At 43.4% G+C, this 18209-nt stretch overlaps 1 protein-coding gene across 1 annotated transcript in view; it reads left to right on the top strand.

Annotated features, from left to right (window-relative positions):
* Positions 1 to 735: 735 nt before the first annotated feature.
* Positions 736 to 18209, top strand: part of SLC39A12 (solute carrier family 39 member 12) — a 59957-nt gene continuing 42483 nt past the window's right edge. The window contains exons 1-4 of the mRNA XM_019508532.1: positions 736 to 1067; positions 4351 to 4632; positions 7257 to 7464; positions 9488 to 9690. Coding sequence (XP_019364077.1) covers positions 810 to 1067; positions 4351 to 4632; positions 7257 to 7464; positions 9488 to 9690 — 951 coding nt within the window. The 5' untranslated portion in view covers positions 736 to 809. The remainder of the gene's footprint in view (positions 1068 to 4350; positions 4633 to 7256; positions 7465 to 9487; positions 9691 to 18209) is intronic.

The raw sequence follows: 18209 nt of genomic DNA, 5'->3' as shown, positions 1-18209 counted from the left end.
CGAAATCTGACAGTGAGGTAGCATATGGGCAGGATGGTAGTCACTGTGGCTATTTGGAATGCTCTCTTTGCAGCTGGGATTTTTAAAGTGAGAATTAGTTGCCTTTTGTGTAGTTTAATTTTTTACAAGCTGTTTGAACAACAGTATGATGTCCAACTTGTAACTTTCCTCTAATAATAAAGCACTATAAATTCTGGTTAACATATGATTTTTCTTTTTGTTTACAGCTCATGTTTGCTAATGCTTGTAATGTGTTTTGAAGATGCAGACCGCTATATATCATTACTAAATATCATCGTTACTGTACATTCTTATCAGAGTTATTTCATCAAGTTTTATTTGTACTTAGTGTACATGAATGTCGTCAGTCCTTGGGAATCTTTGTAATGGAGTAAAAGTAAAAGTAATGGTATTTTCTTATACTTACTAAAAAAGATTATTGTCAAATACAGTAGCATAACACTGAAATGAAAAATGACCATTTAGAAGTTTTGTGGTGGGGGAAGGGTAGTCTGATTCACCTTCTTATCCATAATTCTACAGAATTTTTAAGGCCACACTTATCTTAGTTTCCTGTTATTTCAGGCTGTAAAGTTTCTACAGACCCCCTGTTGTTCAGAAACAGCTTGTCACTGCAAATCAGCTTAGCCAACCAATTAATAAATCCTTTCAAACATATTGCAGTCACTCTAATTAAAGGGGGTTTTTTTCCTTTGCCATAGAAATTCCTCCGGTTCCAAGTCTAACTTGTGAAGTGCATACCACATTTCAGCACTCAGCACAGACTTGCGCTACAGAAAGAAGAGAAAATGTGCTTTCTGACCAAGCATCCAAATTTTTGGGTGCTATATTCAGTTTTCATATTCAGCACAATTACTGCAGAAGCACAGCCTGGGAAAGAGCATGATCAGGATGGCAGCTCTGCTCTGATGGAAGTTTTACGTGTTCTTTCAGCTGACAACAGCACTGAGTTCCACAAGAACCATTCACGGGAACTGATCAAAATATTGCTGGAGAGAATTGAATGTCCACAGCAGACTAATGGGATACAGGAGGACTGTAATCTGGTTAGTGCCTCAGTTAATGAAAGAAACATTTAAATGAGTTCTAAAATCATTATGTTAGGATGAAGCCACCTTGAATCTTGGCCCTGTAAGAAGTTCAGTGTTAAACAGAAATGAACTTCTGAAATGCTTTAATTGCAAATTATTTATATGACTGATCTAGTCTTGTAAAAAGAAACTCCAAATATCAAGCATACTTAAAGACTTAAAGTGTCATTTACTTCTCACATATCAGTAATAATTTTTGCCATATAATTTTCAGATACTTTTAAAACTCTTCAGTCTACAGTGAAAGCACTAGGTTGAATTTGCAATGTCAAAGGCTGTCCGTGGTAGGTAGAGATAAATGAACACAATGGGAATGGCTTTGTAAAGTTTTATCATTATTGTTTTCACTTGGCCCAATGCAAGGCTAGTTCATATCCATAGGCCATTTCCTCCATGCCTCTAAGGATTGGGTGAGGTCTTGATAAAACTGACAAGTTAATGGAGACCAAGAGCAATGAAACTACAAAGCTTTCCAGGCTCTGGAAATGGGAAAAAAAAATGAGTATCAACATTTTAGAACTGCAGCTTTAGAGAGAACTTAGTCTCAGTTTACCAGGCAACTAAGGACTGGGGGCACCTATACACATGTTGGATGTCTTCTCTGACACATGCTAATTAGGGAATGGAGACACTGCAGCAAGCTGTGCTCGGGCAGACAGATAGGCAGCCCAGAAACAAAGAACTGCAAACAGATGAGCTATACTGCAACAGAAGAAAGCAAGTTGTTCATCAGGGCCAAAATCGGAAATCCTGTGTCTGGCTGTAGAATTACCTGACAGGAAGTGGCAGGGCATGGAAGGCACATAAATCCAGTGCCTGAGGCCAGTCAGTCAGTCCGGACTTGCAGGTAGAAAGGGGAAGAGCTGCTGAGCAAAAGGGCTACAAAAGACTGACCCACTGGGCACAGAAGCAAAGAAGGCTTACTTTGGGACCCTGGGGCAGCCTCCCTTTTTGTAATCCAATTTTTCCAATGAAGGTGTGACAGATAGGAAAAGAGGGAGGGTACCCAGGAAGTCTGAGTGGGCAGGAGCTGTATGGCCACTTGGGCTGGGGACAGACATTACATATAAACTGGTTTAAGTGATCAGAACCTAGTTTAAACCTGTAACAGAACAGATGTTCAGTGCACATAAACCAGTCTGAAAATGGCTGAAACCAGTTTGAGCTAAACCAGGTTGAATGTAGTAAGTATCAGATTTAACTGATTTGGCTCAAACCAGTTTATGCCATGTCTGTCCCATACCCCTTGCTGGTTTAAGACAAACCAGACTCCCCCAGCATCCAGACATGCTCTCTGGGCTAGGTGTTCCCACAGCAGGGCTGGCCCCTCTCCCTGCTCCCTGGCTGCAGCTCTGACACAGGCTGTGGCCTACTCTCCCCATTCCCCTCACCACTTGTGGCTAAGCAGGAATTCCCCGCTCTCCTGTGCCTTGTGGAGAAGTGCCTGTATTTTAGCTAGCACACCACATGCTGGCTACAGTCCCTGCTGAATCATCAGGTAGAATCAACAGGCAGAATCAACAGATAACTGGTAATATCCCTCTGTTGTTTTCTTAATGGGGTAATAAACACCAAGTTAGGAGTGATAAACACTGTTCTCAGTTCCCTGCTGAGCTAATTAGAGCACCCTGCTGAGGTCTGGCCATGCTTCCCTTCAGCTCAGTGCTATGGAAGGGAAGGGAGGGCTGCTCTAGCACCCCCCAGCTTCTAGCTTTATCCACTGCAAACCTGTCCCTACATATCTGGGCTGTCTGTGCAGTTACAAACGAGTTCAGCCTAGCCATGTTAGACTAACCTGCAAAGATTGAATCAATTTAAGCTCAGGCTTTTTGAATGTCTGACCCTAGCTCTGGGAGCATCATGACTACTCTTGCAACCTCAGGCCCATCACACCTGCCCATATAGCAGTACAGAAGCAGCTACGCTTCTCCCTGGTTAAGAAGCCCCAAACAGCACAGCATTCTGGAGGATGCTGCTACCAGGTTACTGTGTAACTATGGCCTATGTTTGCTTCTGCCTATATTTCACATTGGTATATTTGAAAGGATGGGTTGGGTTAACAATAAGCTCTACATTCTCTTCTGCCTTTCAAAAGGGAGATATCCTGCTGGGATCCAGCTCACTGATAGAGGAGAAATCTACCTGAACCTAAACTAGGTGTCTAACTAATAAGACAGGGTTGAAAGAAAATGGGGAGCAAGTATTAGCCAGTTTTTATCCAGCACATTTTCAACTTCTTAATGAAGTGCCCTAATTAGCAGGCATTGGGCTAAACAGGGCTGACAGCTCCAGTGCTCCTGCTAATAATTTTCAGAAATGGAATTTTTTTTCTGGAATTCTCTTATCCATAGTTCTTCAGTCTGCCAGAGTTTCTTGGTCTTCCAAGCCTTTCAGTTTACAATGAACTTTGCCTAAGGTGACAGTGAAAGGGGCATAACTATGGGAATAAATGGAGTCTTGCAGAGGTATTTGGTAATATTGCTGTTTTAACATATTCTGCCTTCCCTGAAAGTGTAAGCCATGCCATGCAGAGAACCTGTATAAGGCATATGCACTATTTCACTCTTTCTCAAAACCTGTTTTGAGGACTTAATCAGTCTGTAGGCCTTTTCCTGGTTCACTGCACAGGAGTGAATATTATGTAACTACCAAATGTTCTAATCGGAACAATTCATAAATGTTTTTAAAAATCCATAAAAATACAGCCCTAATTCTGCTGTCTTACAGTGATACAAAAACAGAGTAATCCTGGTTCCTTTCACTGTTATTCTGATGTAACTGAGTCACAAATTTGGCTCTTTGTAGACTTAATTCTAAAAGCTTAATGAATGTATGAGCAGAGGTTGTGCAGAAATTAAAGAACTGTTTGGTGCTAGTGACAGTTGTCTGCAGTGTGGGCCAGAAAGCTTGTTTAAGTCCATGGGGATCCTTCAGCTGGCTCCAGTGGCTATTGGATCAGCCTTAAATGGGGATAAGGCTTTAGGCACTGGTCCCGTTACTCCCAGGCAGGGAGGGTTATAGAATAGAATAGAATATGGCAGGTGGGTAGCTGCTTCTAATATTGCACAATTTTACTTTTTTGCCTACTGATCATCATTTTACCACACAGTTCTGCATTGGTGCAATCTAAAGACTAGACCTTTAATAATAAACTGAGCTCCCCTCTTCTCTAATCCTAGGTATAGGAGATTAATAATGATATTTAAACCTAATTTCCGTTTCTTTTAATAATTCACAGTGCCTTGAACCAGATGCTTTGTTATTAATAGCTGGAGGAGATTTAGAGGACCATCTCAGTGAAGAAGTGTTCCAGAGAATTTGTCTCATTCTTCTCTACTATATTATTCATCAAAGAGATATCTGTTCTTCCAAGATCAGTCTGAGTAACAAAGATTATAAATTTTACCTGCACAGCTTGCTCAGTTTAAGGCATGATGAAGACTGCTATTATTTTTCACGGAATGAAACTGAAGATATTTTGGTTGCAATAAGGCAACATTTTAAAGCTTCTGAAAGCCAGGTAACAAAATATCCAATAGTTATAAACAACAAAATACTTGACAAAGATAAAATGGCTGTGTGCTAGATCTGCCATAAGGATGCACTTGACTAAAGTGTTCTCTAAAAGACTACACCCAATTGGCACAGTTAAGGCAACTTCCAAGTCAATCAAACCCAAATCAGAATCTGGTCACTGTATCCAGTTTCCTGCTAGTCCCTCTCTGTCCCCCTTCTCCCCACAGCTGGATGTAACAGGGAAATCACCCAAAGATGTGGCTGTCTCCTGCCATTGACAACTATATTTGAAGCTAATTTTACCTAACATGGTAAGCGCCTCCTGGTGGAAAGAGTTATGCAAAAAAGACTAAATTCACATTTGGAAAGGCAAATAAAACATTCATTTATTTAACTATAAACATCCTTTTAAAATAATGAAAAAGGTGTTGCTTACTTGTTGTTTATTGTTGTTTGTTTATGTTGGAGCCTGTGGACTAAATAGGAACAGGGTCCTGTAGTGGCTGGAATTGTACAAACAAAGAATAATAAATAATCCTGCCCAAGTAATTTACAATCTAAGTAATCTACTCTCACAATTTAAAGTAATAAAACATATTTACTAGATCTTCAAAGTAGCCAAATATTATGACACTTGGTCTCCAGCCTGTGACCTGGGGGCAGAGGCTCTCCAACATTACTCATGGTCAGAAGATACAAGATTTCAGGTTTGCAGGGAGAAAAAAAATAAGAGGTTTTCCTCAGCATGTCACTTGTTCTTTATTGTTGCCCATGGACTGAGAAATTCTGAGAACAATTCATGTAAGAGATCCATTGACCTGTGTGAAAAGTTTATCAGATCCTTTCATGTCACACAACCTTAGTTTGTAATAAACCTGAAATTAACTTTTTTCCCCATCTCCCTGCTTCTTAATTTAGACTGTACTCTAGTAGCAGTAGTGAGAGCGAACAGGTTAGATGCCCTTGACTAGGCAGCCTGAGCAGAGGGCCTGCAATTCCTTTTTCCATTAGTGTCCTTTGTGTAATCATTTCCCATCATAAATTATTTATTGACTAGGATGTTTGGTTCTAAGTCACAGTGAAAGTGCTGATTTCCAGGAACTTGAGCAGTATCTGAGCAATTACAAAGAGGCATTGGTGACTATTTGGCATGTCAAGATTGAGTAACAGTCTATCTAGTGCTTTACTGTGTGGTCTGTTTATTTACAGTGGCAGTGCAATCAGAAAGCCTGTTTGGTAACTGTGACTTAATCATGTAGTAAGATGAGGACAGAGAGGAACTTTATCTAAGATGCTGAAGAACTCTGCAGCACATCTAATGCCTTTAATCATAGAACCCAGGGTTAGGGGAAGAGAAGAGAAAGATCTTCAGGTTGTATGGTGAGATACTGACTGTAGATCAGACTTTTTATGATGTGTACAGTATGAGATGTGTGCGGGCTTAATAGATATTTACTGCACATATGGCTTTTTAAACTCAGTCCAGTTAACTTGACTAAGACCCTATTAACCTGTATAATTTTGTCCTTATTGCTGTTTACAAAAACAATTAGCAGTATGCCATTAGCCAAGGCAAGGTCACTATGACTAGCTGAATCTTTTGTTTCCAGAAAACAGACAAGCAAGTTGGAATAGTATAATTAGGCAGCTACACCACCTTAGGGACAAAACGAAAATATGATTCTAAATGTTTCTCATGAGAGTTGATCAAGGAGATTCAAGTTTCAGACCAAAAGTTCAAACCCATTTGTAAAAGTATGTTTGGGTATTATATGTACTGTAATGAGGTTTGGTAACTGTAATTTCATGCTCAGTGTACTTCCACTCTTATTGTTATGATAACTCTATATGTAGTTGTACTAAACGCATGTAGGCATTCATTCGCAAAATATCCTTTTCTTTACATTTGTCTCATACATTTCCTCCTCTCTCTTTGGCTCTCCTAGAGACTTCAGCTGTGATCAGGGCTTCATTGTACTAGGCACTACAAACATGGCACTACAAACATGTACTATGAAAAACACAGCCCCAGGGTGCTTGCAATATAGACAAAAGAGACAAAGGGTAAGGAGAAAGTGAGCATTTTTCACACCCATTTTATAGATGAGCAATAGAAGTAATTAAAGCTGTCACCCAAGACTGAATCTGAAGTCTGTGGCAGAGGTAGAAACTTCATCTAGATCTTCTGAGTCTCACTCCCCTTAGTCAAAACATCCCTTCCTCTCTTTGCTCTTCTGCCCATTTTAGGGGTTTTACTAGCTGTGCTGCTGGAAGCAAAATTCTTAAAAGACATGAAATGATATGAAAAATAACTTGACCATAACACTTTTAACTGTTGCCTCAAGTTCCTTTCCTTCTTCCCAGGCCTAGGTCCTTCCCCTTATGTGACTGAAAGGAATCTCACATAATCTTCCTTTTTAGAAATCAATCTTGGGTCCTGTAGGCTGTCCCCATCCTTGAGCCCTCTGTTCCTTTCAACGCTGTCAATTATGCCCTGCATCATAACATCAATGTTGGGCTTCTGCCTAAACATCAGGCTTCTGTACTCTCCAGCTTCTTCTCCTTCCTCCTGATTATGTTAACTAATGTAACCAAGAATGTCTTAATTCAATTATTTCCTGGTTTCAGTGCATTGATGTAAGTGTTCTGGAGAAAAAAGCTGATATATTGGACAATGAAGGTGCTGATGAAAATACGCTTCCTCGCCTGGCTGCTACAGTCATTACTTTGGCTCTCCAAGGAGTCTGCATGGGGAAATCAAACTTACCTGCCCCAGAGTTCTTTATAAAATATATTTTCAGTTCTCTAAACAGCACTAATGAACTCCAAGTAGCAGGTAAGGCTGCGTATTTCAAGTTGCCTTCTGTGTCAGTTTGTATGTAGTACTTACCGGAAATGGCAAAAACATTTTATGCATTTTGCTAAAGAGAATTTGAACTTCCTCTTCATCTTAGATTTATTACATAGATTTCTTCTAAGTGCAAGAAGAATGCTGGGAGGCAAGTTCACTTTTAGTTTGAAAACCCTTTTCAGTTGCATAAAACATATCTCTATATTTCCACTATTAATTAAAGTGATATTAGTTACGAGATCTGGTGACTGCCCAAAGTAGCCTGTCTCGGAGAGTGTGCTAGACACAGCTGTAGAGTGAGGTAAGGGAAGCTTCTGAGAGAAGGTACTGTAGGCATTAGCCATCTTGTCTTGACTGGATACGTTATCATCTCTACCTGTTCCAAAAGTTTGCGCTTTTCCCCCTACCCACTTTCTAACGTTACTCACATTCAGGGAGTTTAGACCATATAGGCCATTTCTACATGGTAAATTACTGTGCTCCAGAGCAGTGTATGTGAGGCACAGCTACCATGCTTCAGGTTTAGAAAGCAGCTCTCCCAGAGGAACACATGAGCTTGAGGACACTGCTCTTGGGAGCAGTTAGTATACCATGTAAACATGGCCATAAAGTCCATTTGAAACACTACAGTTTTGTCAGCTATTTTTTTGGATGCAGCCTAACTTAATTATGAATATGTACACCCTAGAATTTTTAAAATGGACAAAGGAATAAGGAATCTAAACAAGGGACCTAATTTTCTAAGTGTTGAACACCAACAGCTCTCATTAATTTCAGTAAGAGATGCTGGAGGCTCAGCACTTGGAAAATTAAGCTAATTTAGATGCCCAATACCAGTAAGAGCTAAAGTTAAGGCAGATAATGTTTTTTTTCTTGTGGTTCATTGGCTAATGATAGTACTTTATGAGAAACTCAAAATACTAATTAGTCTGCATGATGCACTACTGAGAAAAGAAAATATTGTCAGTCCCATTACATTATATTGAGTCAGAGGGGCAAGCTGATAATTATGATTGCAGAGCAAATAAGTTGAAGTACAGAGGAACTGAAGTCTCTTAACTCCCAGTCCCACTTTCTAATTCCAAGACAACATTACTTCAATTAAACCTGGGTATTTAATAAACACCTTCCTCTTAAAAATTGTGAACGTAGCACTCATAACGCAGCAGTGGATACAGCCGATCATGGTGCAGCTGTGCTGTATGTGATTACATACAAAACTAGGTTCCCCTGAAGTCCAAAGCAAGATTCCCACTGTGGTCTCTGGATGCCACTCCTAGAATCCAGAGGATATTCTAAACAATTTTTACAGTGTTTATATGTTTTAAGCCTATATTGATTATTATAGTCATCTGTCATTTTAAATGCATTAAAATTGCAATTGCAAATGTTGGAAAAAAAATAAAGCTGACTACAGTTACTTTGCTAGTTTTTGTAACAGACAAAATTGAAACACTGATAGGAGCTAAATGTTCTAAATAACACGGGTTATAAAATTATGTGGGGCTGCATACACTTTTAATCTGTTTACTAGTTAAACAGCCCTTTGAAAAAAATTGCCACCAATTCATTGCCATTAGCTTAATGGACAAGTCTCTAGTTCACAAAAATAATTTTGGCCGTTACTTTGCAAATTATTCCATGCAAGCCCAGGGTCCTTCACCACTAAATATTTTGCAGCCAGTTCAAATCAATAATTACAACAGAAGATTGCATGACATAAAGGATGAGTTGCCTTCTCTCTTTCTTGGAGATGTTCAAGAGGAAAACATGTTAATGTTGCAGTGTGAAAAAATATCTGCCAGTTTATGGATGACTTTAGACTGCCAAGCTGTCTAACTTTTTTCTTTTATATAGTCTTTTATCTCCAAATTTACTAGAGGAAAAAATTGGTTATTAGTTAAATTAGTGTACTGTATTACATTTTAAGTTGGTAACAGGTGATACCATGAAATATTTCTTTTGTGTTTATAACAAAGTGACATCATATTTTCTAATAAATTCCTAGAAGTAGACAAACTCCTAAGCAAGCTGAGGTCTGGAGGAACCTGCAATACAAATGGACAAATCCATAGTCACAGAAGAAGGCAACATAGTATGACAACCCGAGATACTGGGAACATAAATATTCCTTTTACTTCAGAGCATAAGAATGGAGAATATATGACTGCTTATTATGAAGATAATGAAAATAATGCTGACAGGGATCAGGTTAATTCATTTTTACTTTTGTCATTGTCACCTGGTGTAGTTAGTAAATTGTAAAAGTGCAAGTTAAATTGAAAAAAAAGATAGCACAAAGAATAAATAACTTCAGCAAATGAAATGTATTAATTTCACGCATGCACAGCCCCCATATATGTGTGTTAAAAATAGGTAAAGTTAAGACAGTGGCAAGTGTCAGTAGAAACAACTATACACACATGGACTTTTAAACTATGCATTTGCTTAAATAGTATTGCCTGTGGAACTTGACCCTGTCCTTTAGCCAGTAGCACTTGTATATAATGCACTAAACTGGGCTGGCACATAGATTGTTGTGAGATGGGATCAAGTATTGGTTCATAACAAAGGATTTCAGTCACACTTTAGGTCTGTATAAGGTTGCCTTAGAATTATTCTTTCTTCTGTTCCAAGGCCTGTTGGGTCTCATTTAGGCCATCAGGAATCTTTAAGGGTTGAGGGAGCCCCAAGGGCTATTCAGACCCAGGAAGAAAATACATATGTAAAGAAAAGAATATTTAATGAAAACATATAGGCTAACTACAGACAGTCAAAGAGCCCATGGCTGAATGGATTCAGTCTGTGCGGGTTACTCTAAAATGCAGAGATTAAACTGAGAAACAAACGGATAGGTATTCGCTTTTGATTCAGGAAATGAAGCCACATACCTGCAGTGGCTCAGGCCATAGGTCAGGGGGCTCTAGAGCATAGGTCTCTGACATATAGCCAGCATAGGCTATGTGTTCACTTCCTCTTCCTGTTACCCCCGAGGTCTCTGGGATTGGCAGTCCAGAATCACAACAGCAGGACTCTGCAGGGTTGCTCATCACTTCCTCTTCCTGCTTCCAGGTACCTCTTTGATTTGTAGTCCATAGTCACAGCCAGCAGTATGTTTTTAGCAAGGCAAGGAAGCTCTGTACTCAGGGGAAGGGAAGTTTAACCCTGCTCCCTGGCCCCAGACCCTAGCTGGGGTTTTCCTGGGGGCAGGGGCAGTCCCTGCCTCCCCCACAACCCTAACCCTTCTCTGCTGCAGCCGACAGCACAGAACAGCCCAGGGCTGGAAAGCATCCTGGGATACTTAGGGACTGTGATTTAACTTGAACCAGGAAGGGGTCTGGGGCAGAAGTTTCATAAACCAGTTTCACCCAGATCAGTTAAGTCGGATACTACATTCAACCAGGTTTATCTTAAACCAGTTTCAGCCATTTTGAAACTGGTTTTTGCGCACTGAACTTCTGTTCTGTTACAGGTTTAACTCAGTTTCTGATCACTTAAAATGGTTTATGTGTAACTTCTGTCCCTAGCCATACGGTGACAGATATGTGCTTTTAAAAGGTTTCATATGAACGCCATGGAGGCCAAAAGCTCCCACTATAAAATGTATAGAAAACTGTAAGCAGGGCCCTTGTATGCCCTCTGAGAAAGTCAAAACACTCTGGACCACATCCAGTTCTGAGCATCTAGTATTTACATATCATTATATCCCACCCTGCTCAGGCCCCCTGCTTAGTATAAGTTTTAAAGAGTTGAAACCTAGATGATGGCATGTAACAAAAGTAGGCATGTTAATGATTTTACAGAGACTTGACATGGAATAGAATCACAGTCAGGTGCCTTACAGTTGAAATAGGATCTGACACAAAGACTGATGTGGGTGCTTTTTAAGCTGAAGTCAGTTACATACATCTTTTTCCCATACAATGAAAAAATAAAAAGATGTTGTTGATGAAAGTGACTAAGCTGGCAGCTGACCGTTCTCATTTAGACTGAGGACAAACAGCTGGGACACTTCTAATAAAGTAGGCTTTTTTTTTTTTTTACATTTAGGTTGATTCAAAGTCAGTGTTTTTACTCTTGTGTGTGGGATAAGAGATGTTCTTTGACTTTCTTTTAGTGTACAATTGAGACAACTGCTGAGATGAATGCTGTTCTGATAAACTGACTTGGGCAAACTATTGCATTTTGAATTCATATCCCAACTTCATAAATCATTTCTATTTCTGTTGACTTCAGAAGAAGGTCTTGCCCAGCAAATGTTTCAAGCAAATATGGCCCCAAAATAGAATAAGTGCAGGTTGGAGGCTGTGATTGGAGTATCGCTACCGGTGTCCTTTTATTGGTGACTCCACTCTCCTGTTGTGGGCCAACCGCCTGCTTCCTTGCGTGCCATGCCTTGATCTTAATTGATTAAGCAAATGATGTAATTAGTGGGAGGTTGCCCACTTTATGCGCCCCGGTGCCAGGGGGCGCTACCTGCGGCTCCTTTACCTCCCTTACACTGCAGCTCAAGCCTCGCAGATGGTACTGACATGGTTTCAACCTGAGCCCAGCTGTGCCTTGGCCCTCTCCTTGACTTCCCTGGGGCTGCTCATTGGCCACTCGCTCTGGGGCTTCTCGCGGCCCCCCTTGCTCTGGGGCTTCTCACTCCTCATCGCCCTCTCTCTGGGGCTTCTCACTACCCCCCTTTACTCTGGGGCTTCTCACTCCTAGCAGCCCTCTCTGGGGCTGAGTTAAGTGCACCCCAAAATGCCATGCCCTCCCTGAAGCCAGGGTCCCCACGCTACTATGGAACCCCTATGAGGCCTCCTCCAACCCCTAATTGCCTTACCCAGTCCTCCGGTCAAAACAGCAAACACAAAAACACAAAGCCCCTGGGCTATAACATAAAAAGCTAAACCGTCTGGCCAAACAACATTCAATCCCTACCAGGAAATATTCCAACCCATAGCAGCAATCAGGGGATGCTCATGCAGTCGGGCTTCTCCCCTCTGTCTGCATGGGCCAACCTCCTCCTCCCTTGGTCGCCTGAGAGGAACTGCCTTCCTGGCCTCATGCTTGGGGCTTAAGAAGGGCCAGGCCCTGCCCCTTCTTGTCAGCTCCCCAGCGGTTGTCCTAGCAGCCAGCACCTGTGACTCTGGCTGCCCTGGTAACTGGCAGCTGAGCCTCCCCCTTCTTGCCACTAGGGGTCTCTCCCAAGCTGTTTCTGCTCAGGCTCAGGGCACCTGAGTGCTCCATGACACACTTCCCCCCCTTTAACTCCAGACTCACCAAGCCGAGTTTTCATTCTCACCCAGGTGCTGCATCCATCTGGGGCTCTCCTCTCAGCCCTTTCCCAGGCATCTGGCAATTCAAGTACAGGAGGCAGGGGTTTTCAGGTGCCTTTTACCCAAGGTGCACCGTGTGGGATTTGTTGGGAGTTACCCGCCACTGGTAGTCCCCCCACACTAGCCAACCTTGGTAGGGTGCCGCTTAGGCCTGGTTTCTTTCTACATTTTAAGTGTTCGGGTGGGTGGTTCTGGGCATGGCGTACCCCTCTGACGGAGGCGGCAGGTGCATCACTGCAGTTGTTGGGAGTCTGCTTCCCTCTCCCCTCTCAATGTTTGTCCCTTATCTGGCATCCCCTGTTCTTCCTGGCCCCACTTCTTCCTCGTATTGTCTCAAGAAGAAATCAGCGTTTATGTTTTGGGCTCCATGGCGATGCTTTACCTCAAAACAATACGGCTGCAGACAAAGGGCCTACCTCATCAGCCTTGTGTTATCCGTCTTCATGCTCTGCAGCCAGCGCAGGGGCACATGGTCAGTGACCAAGGTGAACCGCCACCCTAACAAGTAATATCTTGTGTCTCAATAGCCCACTTAATTGCCAGACACTCCTTCTCCACCGTGGTGTAACTCTGTTCCACTGGGTGTAATTTCCTACTTATGTAGGCTATAGGGTGTTCTTCTTCTCCTTTCTGTAGCAACACGACTCTGATAGCCACCTCTGATGCATCGGTCTGCACCAGGAAAGGTTTATTGAAATCCAGAGTATACAAGAGTGGTTGTAGGCACAGCACATACTTCACCACTCGGAATGCCTTTTCTGCCTCCGGCGTCCATTCCACCTTGGTTGGCGCCCCTGCTTTTATCATGTCCGTCAACAGTACCACTACATCTGCGAAGCGAGGTATAAACTTTCTATAATAACCAGCCAGCCCCAAGAAAGCCCTCATTTGCTTTTTAGTACGAGGTGCTTGATATCTCCACAATGCCTCCACTTTACTCAACAAAGGTCTCACTTTCCCGCTTCCTACTAGGAACCCCAGGTATTGCGTTTCCTTTTTCCCTACTGTACATTTCTTTGGGTTGGCTGTCAGCCTGGCCCTTCTTAAATCTCGTAGTACTGCTCTCAGTGCAGTGAAGTGTTCAGCCCAGCCCTCAGTGTATATGACAATGTTATCAATGTACACTGCAGCATAACCCCCATGGGGAGCCAAGACTCTATTCATTAACTGCTGGAATGTGGCTGCAGCTCCATGCAACCCAAACGGCATTCGCCAAAATTGAAAAAGACCCCATGTAGTGGCAAATGCTGTCTTTTCCTGATCTTCGGGGGCCACTGGGACCTGCCAGTAACCTTTGGTCAGGTCTAACATGGAAATGTAGTGAACTTGCCTGATGCTCTCCACCAGTTTATCCACTCGGGGCATGAGATAGGCGTCAAACTTAGCCACTGCATTCACCTTCCAGTAATCGATATAGAGGCAGATTTTCCCCATCAGGCTTAGGTACCGCCATGATGGGGTTCCACCAGTCGCTGTGAGATTCACAAATAATACCCTTCTCTAGCATCATTGTAATCTCCGCTCTTATCAGGTCTTGGAGTCACTGGGGAATCCTTCTCCAATTTGCGTGTATTACCTGGCCCAGAGGAGTTTTTATCTGGTGTCCCATGCCCCGGGCTTCCCCAGGGGTTCCCTGGAATACATCTTCATACTCCTTGACTAACTTGGCAGCCTGTCTTCTCTGTTCTTCCAACAGTCACAGGGCCAGTTCTACATCCCCCGGCCCACTTCCCTCCATTAATGTAGGTCCCAGTTCCAACTCCTCAGGATGAGGGGCTACATACATACACTCCCGGTCTTCCCACCTCTTCAACATATTGATATGGTATACTTGCTTCTTTTTCTTCTTATTTATCTGGTACACCTCTTAGTCCATGGGCCCCACTTGGCGTACGACTTCGTAGGGTCCCTGCCACTGGGCAAGTAGGTTGCTCTCACTGTCTGGCAGTAGAACCAACATGCGGTCCCACACATCAAATCTCCTTTCCTGGGTGCCTCGTTTGTAATGCCTCGCTTGTCATTGCTGGGCCTCTCTGAGATTTTCCACCACCATGTTCCAGGCCACTTCAAGGCATTCCCGCAGTTGGATCATGTATTGGATGACGTTCTGGTCTCCATTTTGCTGTTCCTCCCAACTCCCCTTAATTAGGTCCAGGATCCCCCTTGGTTGCCGGCTGTACAATAACTCAAAAGGAGAAAACCCAGTCAAGGCCTGGGGTGCCTCCCTTACTGCAAACAACAACGGTGGTATTGTTTTGTCCCAATTCTGCAGGCTGTCCACCATGAACTTTTTTAGCTTCTGCTTCAACATCTGATTGAAGCGTTCCACAAACCCGTGCATTTGGGGATGATATACAGTTGTCTTCAGATGTTTGATCCCCAAAACTTTACTTACTCCTTTGAACACACGTGATGTAAAGTTCGTCCCTTGATCAGTCAGTAGTTCCTTATGGAGTCCTACTTGGGAGAATATGTTCAACAGTTCCTTCGCCACCTTTGGCGCGGGCACTGTCTGCATCGGTACCACTTCTGGGTACCTAGTTGCGTAATCTAATAGAACTAATATATACTGGTTCCCAGTGCTACTCCAGGGAAGTGGCCCCACGATGTCCACTGCTACCCTCTCAAAGGGAACCTCTACCAGAGGCATCGGAATTAAAGGAGACTTTGGGGGTGGCCTTGGGTTTACTTTTTGGCAGACGGGACACGAAGCGCAATATCTTGTGACTTCCCGCATCTGTCCTGGCCAATAAAACCTTGCCCGAATGCATGCTTCTGTTTTGTCCTGGCCCAGGTGCCCGCCCATGGGGAGCTCATGAGCCACCTTCAATAAGGCCCATCAATACCACTGAGGGACCAGTAGCTGAGCGACCTCCCCTCCTTCTGGTTTCCCTTGCTCAATCCGGTATAAGAGGCCATTTCGTACCTCGAACCTCGGGGTTGTCCTCATCAGTTCCGGTCTCACTACCTCATCATTTCTTCGCACAAGGTGTTCCTGCAGTACCCACCAAAAGTCCGTCTCCTGACTCTGCTCCAGCTGAAAATGCTCGTCTTCCCATAAATGGGCAACATCCACCCTTTGTTCAGCTTCCTCTTCAGGGGGAGACTGCTCAATTTCACCCACGAAACCCTCTGCAGTCTCCTCACCCCTCACGTCAACTATCTCCTTTAGCAACTCGGGCCAGTCACAGCCCAGTACTACTGGGTAGGGTAAATGTCCTGCGACCCCCACCCTATCAAAAGTGAGGGCGTTCCCACACCAACACTGCACCCTCCCATGATCTACTATTTCCCACTCCCTTGTCAGTAGCACGTCACTCCACACCGCTGTCTGCCGTGAGCCCGAGTCCAGTGCAGCTACTACTTTTTTCCCCTCTATTGTTACTTCCGCTAACAGTGCGGGTGGCTCATCTCCCACCTCGGGGTTGACTCAGGCTCCATAGCTGCACAATCCAACCTGCATCGCTGGCCGGGGTTGGGTGCTTTTGACCACGGAGGCTAACAGGGTCTGTTGCCTTACGGCTTGGCCCAGTAGGCCTTGCACCGTTCAATGTAGCTGATCCAAAGCTCGTTCTCCTGACTCCAGGCCATGGATTAGCATCTGTTCTCATACCTTTCTCTACATGGACCCAAGGGCTCTCTTCTTTATACGGGCAAACCAGCGTCTTATGATGCATGCTGCCATATAAAGCTTTCCTGGCCAATGCACCACTGTGACAGGAGTATTGCTACTGGAGCCCTTCTATTGGTGACTCCACCCTCCTGTTGTGGGCCAACTGCCAGCTTACTCTTCTGCCACGCCTTGATCTTAATTGATTAAGTAATTGATGTAATTAGCGGGAGGCTGCCCACTTTATATGCCCCCATGCCAGGGGGTGCTATCTGCAGCACCTTTTCCTTCCCTACACTGCAACCCAAGCCTCGCAGATGGTACTGACATGGTTTTAACCTGGCCCCAGCTGTGCCTTGGCCCTCTTCTCGACTTCCCTGGGGCTGCTCATTGCCCCCTCACTCTGGGGCTTCTCACTCCTTGTGGTCCTCTCTCCGGGCCTTCTCACTGCCCCCCTTGCTCTGGGGCTTCTCACTCCTCGCAGCCCTCTCTCTGGGGCTTCTCACTGCCCCCTTGCTCTGGGGCTTCTCACTCCTCATGGCCCTCTCTCTCTGGGGCTGGGGTCAGTGCACCCCAAAATGCCATGCCCTCCCCGGTGCCAGGGTCTCCCTGCTACCGTGGAGCCCCTATGAGGCCTCCTCCAACCCCTAATAGCCTCATCCTGTCCTCCAGTCAAAACAGCGAACACAAAAAACACAAAGCCCCTGGGCTATAACATAAAAAGCTAAACCGTCTGGCAAAACAACATTCAATCCCTACCAGGAAATATTCCAACCCATAGCAGCAATCAGGGGATGCTCATGCAGTTGGGCTTCTCCCCTCTGTCTGCACAGGCCAAGCTCCTCCTCCCTTGGCTGCTAGAGGGGAACTGCCCTCCTGGACTCATGCCTGGGGCTTAAGAAGGGCCAGGCCCGGCTGCTTCCTGTCAGCTGGCTCCCCAGTTGTTGTCCTAGCAACCAGCACCTGTGACTCTGGCTGCCCTGGTAACTGGCAGCTAAGCCTCCCCCTTCTTGCCACTAGGGGTCTCTCCCGAGCTGTTTCTGCTCTCAGGCACAGGGCACCTAAGTGATCTGTGACAGAGGCCAAGAGCAATGCTAACAGTATAGAAAGCAGAATTTCCCCAGGTAGAAGCAAATTTATAAAAATGAGCACTTTTTTAGAGGGTTGTATTTTTTTTACTCAGACTTCTAAGTGTTTCTTTGAATCAAAGGAGTTGAATATAGGAGTTTTTCAGAGTGGGAAGTCAAATTGAAAGCCAAAGCATTTTTGTGTAGCTTTTGTAAGATTGTAAAAATACACCTGGAGAGAAGAGATTTATCATTCCTTTCTGATCTCTAACTTCTATATTTAACTCCATATCACTTCCAATCAGCCATATATGTTTTCATTGCTAGATCATTTCTTTGGAAGAGTTTGTGTTCTAGGGTTGTAGCTAATTTTATCTTTTGTTTTCTGATGTGTCTTAGATACCCATTGTATTTCATCAATAGCAGATGCTGTTACCTGTGAGAGACAGACTGGTATACGGCTTACTTCTGCCACTTTAAATAACACTTGTAATTTATTTTTTCAGGTAATAGTTTCCTATGCAGAAACATAACACCAGAAAAATAGGTCATTGCTTTTTTTTTAAATCCTATTTTTTCTAATGATTTTGAAATGTACATAAAACTTAAGTTAATACAGTGATCTAACTAAGGCAATAACATTTAGTCATATTAAACTATATAAATCATATCTATAATGTTAATTTATACTTTCTCATTAGATAAATTTATGTGCGGGGAAGGAAA

Source organism: Gavialis gangeticus, unplaced genomic scaffold (genome assembly GCF_001723915.1).
Source record: "Gavialis gangeticus isolate Ggan-Ray unplaced genomic scaffold, GavGan_comp1, whole genome shotgun sequence".
NCBI lineage: Eukaryota > Metazoa > Chordata > Crocodylia > Gavialidae > Gavialis > Gavialis gangeticus.
The sequence above is the reverse complement of the archived record's forward strand: the minus strand, read 5'-3'. Positions and strand labels throughout refer to the sequence as shown.